Source organism: Papio anubis, chromosome 6 (assembly GCF_008728515.1).
Source record: "Papio anubis isolate 15944 chromosome 6, Panubis1.0, whole genome shotgun sequence".
Lineage (NCBI taxonomy): Eukaryota > Metazoa > Chordata > Mammalia > Primates > Cercopithecidae > Papio > Papio anubis.
Window position 1 is genome coordinate 53,367,116 of NC_044981.1, and position 9,119 is coordinate 53,376,234.

Genomic DNA, 9,119 nt, shown 5'->3' on the forward strand with positions numbered 1-9,119 from the left:
GTTTACATTTCCACCAGGAGTGTAAAAATGTTCTCTTTTCACCACATGCATGCCAGTGTCTATTAGTTTTTGATTTTTTAATTATGGCCATTCTTGCAGGTGTAAAGTGGTACCTCATTGTGGGTTTAATTTGCATTTCCCAGATAATTAGTGATGTTGAGCATTTTCTTTTGTATTTTTGTTGGTCATTTGTATTTTCTATTGAGAATTGTCTGTTCATGTCTTTGTCCCACTTTTGGTGGGATTATTTTTTTTTTTCTAGCTAATTTGAGTTCCTTGTGGATTCTGAATATTAGTCCTTTGTGGGATGCATAGTTCACAAATAGTTTCTCCCACTCTGTGGGTTTTCTCTTTACTCTGATGATTATTTTGCTGTGTAGAAGCTTTTTTGTTTAATGAGGTTACATCTATTTTTCTCTGTTTTTGTTGCATTTGTTTTGGGGTTCTTGGTCATGAACTCTTCGCATAAACCAATGTGTAGAAGAGTTTTTATGATGTTATCTTCTAGAATTGTTATGGTTTCAGGTCTTAGATTTAAGGTTTTGATCCATCTTGAGTCGATTTTTGCTTAAGGTGAGAAATGAGGATCCAGTTTCATTCTTCTACATGTGACTTGCCAATTATTCCAGTACCATTTGTTGAATAGGGTGTCCTTTCCATACTTTATGTTTTTGTTTGCTTTGTTGAAGATCAGTTGGCTGTAGGTATTTGACTTTATTTCTGGGTTCTCTATTCTATTCCATTGGTGTATGTGCCTATTCTTACACCAGTACCATGCTGTTTTGGTAACCATAGCCTCGTGGTATAGTTTGAAGTCAGGTAATTTAATGCCTCTAGATTTCTTCTTTTTGCTTGGTTTTGCTTTGGCTATGCAGGCTGTTTTTTGGTTCCATATGAATTTTAGGATTGTTTCTTCTTATGTGAAAAATGATGATGGTATTTTGATAGGAATTGCATTGAATCTACAGATTGCTTTTGAAAATGCACAGCAAGTTTTTCTTTGGACTTCTGGGAAGTAGTGAATTCAAAGCCATAATTTGAGTTGCATTGATATTTAAAATGTGAATATGAGGATGGGAAGACATGTAGTGCATGTAATGATGGTAAATATTCTAAATAATGGTAGTCAAAGAAAAGTACAAAAACATATTTCAGTCATTAAGTTTTACTTTTTCTAGTAGAACTATATGTTATTATCAATCTTTTAACTTAAATGATTAAAATTTTTCCATTTTTTTTCCCCAGCTATATGTGGTCATTTGAGAAAGCTCACCTCAGCATGGTTCAGATAATTACAGGACAACTTGTTGAGTCCTTTGATGAAGAATTTAGAACTCTCTATGCCAGATCCTGTGTCCCCAGTTCATTTGCTCAGGAAGAATCAGCAAGGGTGAAGCATGGCAAAGCCCTCTGGGAAAATGGCACTTACCAGCATTCGATTTCTTCATTAGCATCTGTTTCCAGCCAAAGAAACCTTTTTGGTAGACAAGACAAGATTCATAAACTAGATTCTAGTTACTTCAAAAACAGAGGGATATATACTTTAAATGAACATGACAAATATAACATAAGAAGTCACAGATACAAACCTCATTTTGTTCCAAACTTTAATGGTCCAAACACAATACGTCAGTTCCAACCCAGTCAGATAAATGAAAATTGGAAAAGACATAGTTATGCTGGGGAACAGCCGGAAACAGTGCCATACCTCCTGCTTAATAGAGCTCTGAATAGAACCAATAATCCACCTGGTAATTGGAAAAAGCCATCTGATAGTCTCAGTGTGGCGTCCTCATCACGGGAAGGCTATGCAAGCCACCACAACGCACCCGCCCAGAGTTTTGCCAATCGGCTTGCACAGAGAAAAACAACAAATCTTGCAGACAGGAATTCAAATGTTCGGAGGTCTTTTAATGGAACAGATAACCATATCCGCTTTTTGCAACAACGAATGCCAACTCTTGAACATACCACAAAGTCATTCCTACGTAACTGGAGAATTGAATCCTACTTAAATGATCATTCAGAAGCTATACCAGACTCAAATGGATCAGCTTTAGGTGACCGATTTGAGGGCTATGATAATCCTGAGAATTTGAAGGCCAATGCCCTTTATACTCATTCTCGGCTTCGTTCCTCTTTAGTATTTAAACCCTCTTTACCTGAGCAAAAGGAAGTTAACAGTTGTACAACTGGCTCCTCAAATTCAACTATCATTGGTTCTCAGGGAAGTGAGACACCTAAAGAGGTCCCAGACACCCCTACAAATGTACAGCATTTGACAGACAAACCCTTGCCAGAATCAGTCCCCAAGCTTCCATTGCAGTCAGAGGCACCAAAAATGCACACCTTGCAGGTTCCTGAAAACCACTCAGTAGCCTTAAACCAAACTACAAATGGCCATACTGAATCAAATAACTATATATATACAACCTTGTGTGTAAATAAGCAGACAGAAAATCTAAAGAATCAACAGACTGAGAATCTACTTAAAAGGCGAAGTTTCCCATTATTTGACAACTCAAGAGCCAACTTAGATCCTGGAAATAGTAAGCATTATGTATATAGTACACTTACCAGGAATCGAGTTAGACAACCAGAAAAGCCCAAAGAAGATTTGCTGAAAAGTTCTAAAAGCATGCACAACGTGACTCATAACTTGGAGGAGGATGAGGAGGAAGTCACCAAGGAAAACCCTCCAAGTAGCACTACTACCAAGTCAATTTCCATTGCTGCTTTACTTGATGTGAATAAAGAGGAATCCAACAAAGAACTCACTTCAAAGAAGGAAGTTAAGGGTTCCCCAAGTTTTTTGAAGAAGGGGTCTCAGAAGTTAAGGTCATTACTTAGCCTTACCCCAGATAAGAAAGAAAATCTATCCAAAAATAAAGCACCTGCCTTTTATAGATTGTGTAGTAGCTCTGACACATTAGTTTCTGAGGGTGAAGAAAATCAAAAACCAAAGAAATCAGACACAAAAGTTGATTCATCTCCTAGAAGAAAACATTCTTCCTCATTGAATTCTCAATGCAGCATCCACAAGAGTAAGGAAGATGTAACAATTAGTCCATCTCAAGAGATAAATGCTCCATCAGATGAAAATAAAAGAACACCTTCTCCAGGTCCAGTTGAAAGCAAGTTGTTGGAAAGAGCAGGAGATGCCTCTGCCCCAAGATTTAACACTGAACAGATCCAATACCGAGACTCAAGGGAGATTAATGCAGTTGTTACTCCTGAAAGAAGACCAACTTCTTCTCCAAGGCCAACTTCCAATGAGCTTCTACGATCTCATTCAACTGATAGGCGTGTTTACAGTCGTTTTGAGCCGTTTTGTAAGATTGAGAGCTCTATTCAGCCAACAAGCAACATGCCAAATACCAGTATAAATCGCCCAGAAATAAAATCTGCGACTGTGAGCAACAGTTATGGCAGGTCTAGTCCAATGCTTAATTACAACACTGGTGTTTATCGCTCGTATCAACCCAATGAGAACAAGTTTCGAGGATTTATGCAAAAGTTTGGAAACTTTATACACAAAAATAAATAGCTATTGAAATGCAAAATGAATGAGGCTATAAATATTTGTCCCAAGAAAATTGTGGACAGTCTTTGTAACATGCCAATAGATTTTCCTAAGGACAGAATTATGGGTATGATATCTATGTTTACCAGTGTCCTTGTATAAAGTTATTTTTCTGTGTGATAAAGTTAGGGTCTGCTGTAGATAGAATTTCTCTGTAAACACATGATTTGTAAGTGGTAATGGTAAAAATAACAGGTGTATTTAAATCATTTTCTTTAGACTGAAGATTTTAAGTCTTACTTAGAAACTTTCGTGGATGATGTATGGTGTATGGATTTTAACCATTTCCTTTTAAAAAGGTCATACTACCCTCAGTAACCCTTTATAATATGTCTTTATAATATTTTCATATCTTCAAAAATATAAGCAAATGGGACAAAGCCTTTTTCTAAGATTAACTTTAAATTCTACAGGATAACTTGTTATATTTTATTAATATTAATTTTTCTCTGTTGCATTGTACAGCTGTTTGGGCAACAGCAGTACCTTTTAAACTTTTTTTTTTTTTTTTTTTTTTTTTGCCTGAAGTGTTTGCAAAGTATCAGCCTCATGTAGTAGAATGACATTCGTAGGAATTTATTTTCCTAAGCCTTTGAAAACGGTCTGGGATGTGCTTCTCTCTACACTGGACCCAGGGAGCTGTCCCCCTCTTACCCATAGGCTGCTGATTTTTTATAGTCATTCCTTACTTCACATTTAGAACAAACCAGTAGGAATTTAGAAAATCTGAATGGATTCCCCCTCCTTTTTCTTTTGTGTAAAAGCTTTTAGAAATGTAAATTTCTGCCTAAATTTTTGTCAGATTGGCATGACAATGCGAAGGGGTCCTTCTTGCGAAAATTCTTGCTCCTTTTTTTTTCTCTTTTGAGATGGAGTCTTGCTCTGTCTCCCAGGCTACAGTGCAGTGGCATGATCTTGGCTCACTGCAACCTCTGCCTCCCCAGTTCAAACAATTCTCCTGCCTCAGCCTCCTGAGTAGCTGGGATTACAGGTGCACACCACCACACCTGGCTAATTTTTGTATTTTCAGTAGAGACAGGATTTCACTATGTTGGCCAGGCTAGTCTTGAACTCCTGACCTCATGATCTGCCTGCCTCGGCCTCCCAAAGTGCTGGGATTACAGGTCTTGCTCTTCTTTAAGTTGTGCCAAATATTATATGACTGCATAGTGTTTTTGTAAGAATATCATTGGGAAAATGAAAAGTTGTACTGGGCTAGTTCGTCCATGATTTGAGGATGATATTCAGATTATAAGATACCCTTTGTCTTTCTTACAGTAATGAAGTATAAGCTCCATATCTGTTCCAGAGACTTTAACTTGACTTTGCTTCATTCACAAAGAACAGAATTCAAGAAGCAATGCATCCTGTGAGAAGTGTGAAGTGTTTTTACATCACTTTAAATATATTACTTAATACATTATAAGTTGCTGTGTGGAGCAGTATACTGTTGTTTTAAAAATGGAAGATTCAGACAAATTTTTATAAGTATCTCATTAAAATAATTAAAATAATGGTATAAAATATCTATGTCATTAAAATAATTTTCCATAGTGTTTAGAAACCATGAAAAAGAAAACATAGCAGGAGAAAATATGACAGGAAAAGAAAACATAGCAGGAGAAAATATGACAGGAAAAGAAAACCTAACAAAGCCCCGAACCCACAGTTAACCAAACTAGACTGACTTTGTTATTACCCATTCTTTGTTAGTATTGGATGGGGAATTAGGATAATGAGCCATTAGGCAGTTCTGAAATGGAAAGCCCTGAAATTTAGTGCAATGTAACTTTAAAATTGAAATTATATAAAGAGTAGAAGTTTAATCATGTTTAATTACAACCAAAAGCCTATTGCCTTTTTGTACAGAAATTTCCTTAATTTCAGGAAATATAGATAGCTTATGGAAACATCCTTTTAAATAGTTCCTGAGCTCTTCCTCTTAAGTGGAATTGAGGAGTACAGAATACTTTATTTCATCATCCCCTGACAGGTAACTTACGCTTTTGCACAGCAGATTTACTTTTCTCTGCGTTTTTTAAAAATTGTTTTTCTTGCATCTTTTTTCTTCAAAAATATCTATATTTGAGAATATGTACATAGCAACTTTCCAAAGTCTCTGTGGCCAAGAAACTCTCCAGGGATAAGACTGAGCAAGAATATAATACTTCAAAAAATTTACAGCTACTGTTTAAGTTTTAAACAGACACCACCACAGTTTGTGGATGAAATAGTTTTAGGCCATATACTTTCTGTCTTTTTCTCCCCATATTAATATTGGGGGACAGATAATATCACTTTGATGTACATTGATATTAAAGTTTGGTAATGCAGTTTTTACTCTATATGTAATACTGTACATTAGTTTTTAAGCAGAAACACAAGAAAATGGGTATAATTTCAAAGTAGTTCTTGGCAGATGGCTAGAGAATACTGTAAGTGACCCTGTATCCCAAATACGCAGATATCCCTCTATTACAAGTTTGGGATTAGCCATAATTCTGATAGGGCGTGTTCAGATATGGGGATATGTTGTCAGTCTACACTTGTGGAAGCAAATATCTTGTTTAATCAAGATGATGTCTAGTGTCATCTAGATAAACAATGCAAAAAGTTTAATTCTGGCTGAATTCAGCTTTACTCAAGATCCACATATTCAAGTATCGTTCCACAGATATCTCTGTGTTCTGTGAATATCTGTTGATTCTTAATGTGCCTGTGGCTAAGGGATGCAAACTAGAATTGTTTTACACTGACTATATGTGTGACATGTACAATGCTGTTTTTTTTAAAATAACTTTATCATGATATTCAGATAGATTCTGGGTTCTAGAATATTTAAAACAAAAAGGATAAAATGATAAACCAAAGAGTCAACTTGTTAACTTTTCTTTTTTAAGAGATGGGTTCTCGCTTGTATGCCCAGCCTGGACTCCAACTCCTGGGCCCAAGCAATCCTCCAGCCTCAGGTTCCTGAGTAGCTCAACATTTTATATATGTACGATGTTATAAAGAAATATTCTTCCAAATGAACTTCTGTTTTTAGATCAATAAATGAATAATAAATTATTTTGTACAAACATCAATATATTGTAAGCTGTTGTTTTTTTAATCTTCATACTCTGCATTTCTGCATTCAAGCTCAGTCTTTCACCTAGTTATTCTAATCAGGAATTTAGATGTGGACATATTTTTAAATATTTCTTCATGAACTTTGAAATCATCTTTAAAATATTATTTTGATTAGCAATTATATTTCATATAGTAATTTATTCATATTTGAAATTCAGTGGCAATTCTCTTCCTTTAAGTGAAATATTATATATCCACGTTCTCTTTAGTTCTGTTATTACTGTAATATAGTGGTTACTTTAAATAATTTTTACTTTTTTTTTTTTTTGAGATGAAGTCTTGCCCTGTCACCTAGGTTGGAGTGCAGTGGCACCATCTCGGCTCACTGCCACCTCCGCCTCCTGAGTTCAGGCAATTCTCCTACCTTAGCCTCCTGAGTAGCTGGGATTAAAGGCACCTGCCACCTAATTTTTGTACTTTTAGTAGAGATGAGCTTTCACCATGTTGGCCAGGCTGCTCTCCACCTCCTGACCTCAAGTAATCCGCCCCCACTTGAGCTCCCAAAGTACTGGCATTACAGGCATGAGCCACTGTTCCTGGCCTAATTTTTACTTTAAAAGATAGAGAATCTTTAAAAAAGAAAAAAAAAAAATGATGGCTGACTTCTGTATAACTTCATAGCATTTGGTTTGAGTAAAATATTCTAAATGTGCATTTGTATTAGTGACATTAAGTTACAGTCTGAGAATTAGTGAATTAAGACTCAGAATTTATTAGAAAAAATATCCTTTTTATCACAGATTATGAAGTAGTTGAAATAGTGTGTATTGCAAATTAAAAATTGTGTCCTTTTAAAGGCAAATGTGCTTTTTAACTAGTTAATTATAATGAATGGTAGAACAAATGGTAGAATAAATTAATCATAAGTGCCAATGTTTAAGAAAAGCCTAGTTCAGTTAGCATAGTAAGGGAAATGGATAAGACTTCACTTTTGTGGCCATCTGAAAGGGAAGTTATCAATAGGTTCAGTTGGTTTAAGGAGTCAAAGACCATCTTGAGTAATTGGACCTGGGAAAGATGGAAGGGCATTGAAGGGGATATATGTGTATCCTGTCCAGGGAAACACTTGACGTAAGGGGAATTACCTGAGCTTCAAGCAGTGAGAAACACAAGCAAGAGATATACAGAGGAATATTTCTGAGTTAACAAAGGGTTAGTATGTTAAGTTTGGACATTTCTCCTATAATATGAATGTTTCAACAATCTGGCTGATTCATTTAACAGTTATACTGGGGACCTACTTTGTTCCAAGTATGTAGGTTATAGTAGGCTTTTGATGGAAAAAATAAAAATTTAAAAAAAAAAAAAAGGTTGTCTGGATAATCAGGATAATCAGAGGCTGCCAGCAAGTTTTCATACATGTTTTAAGAATACCCCAACTTACAGCAAAAGCCTGTGTTACTTGAGGGGTATTTGTCCTAACTTGTTACTTAATGTACTCCTAGTGCCTAAAAAAGGGTGCAATAAAAGATACCTGATAAATACTTGATGTGTGAATCCAGTCATTTCCTTAGCTGCAGTTAGGAAAATATAATAGTCCATTAATATCCATACATTAAAATAGGCATTTTATAACTACCTGAACAGGCATTTGTATTAGAAGATGTAGATAGGTTAATGCAGCAAGGGTGCTAGGTTAAACTTCAGCCACATTAACCCTAGAATCTGGGCATCTTTAAAGACCCGGAAGTACTGGTCTTCCTAGCATATATTTTTGTGCAGGAAAGAAAACCCCTGATGAATTCATCTTGAAGGAAAAAAGAGTAGAGCTCAACAAATCAAGTTCAAAGGCAATTGGTACATGAGGGAAGGGAGTGGTGATTTTGTGTTAGTCCTTTAGATTTTCAGCTACCATAGGCAGGTTGTATGGGAACCGTAATTGAAGAATGGCTCCTCTAAAATCTGTATAGTGAGGACAGCCTGGTGTCAGTAGTGACAGCAGCGAGCACCTTCACTGAGGACCTCAGAATACTCGACCTCTTGCTTTCAATAGCAGCCCTTGTGCTATTGTTGAAAGGTTGTAACAACTGCAGACACAATATACAAAATTTGACTTTGACAGAATGATCACTATTTTACTTTCATTAGAAAGGTAAATTTAGAGTCGGGCATGGTGGTGCATGCCTGTAGTTCCATCTACTCGGGAGGCTGAGGAATTGCTTGAACCTGGAAGGCCCAGGTTGCAGTGATCCAAGATCGCGCCACTGCACTCCAGCCTAGGTGAGTGAGCAAGACTCCATCTGAAAAAAGAGGTAAATTTTTAAAAAGTCCAACAACAAAACCTTTTATCAGGGATTTGTTTTAGAAAACAACATTCAGTGTATATTTTAATTTTAGTGTATTTTGCCTCTAAATTTCTTTTTAGCATTTTAATAATCTGTATGTGTCTCAATTCGATTGGCAG

The 9,119-nt window shown here is 36.0% G+C and overlaps 1 protein-coding gene across 2 annotated transcripts in view; it reads left to right on the forward strand.

The window, feature by feature from the left end:
* The window catches only part of LOC101014505 (protein FAM83B), a 96,377-nt gene extending 91,867 nt beyond the window's left edge, over positions 1 to 4,510 (forward strand). For both annotated transcript variants that reach the window (XM_003897758.5, XM_021937393.2), the window contains one exon: positions 1,246 to 4,510. In XM_003897758.5, the coding sequence (XP_003897807.4) occupies positions 1,246 to 3,547 (2,302 nt within the window). In that variant the 3' untranslated portion in view covers positions 3,548 to 4,510. The remainder of the gene's footprint in view (positions 1 to 1,245) is intronic.
* Positions 4,511 to 9,119: the final 4,609 nt, after the last annotated feature.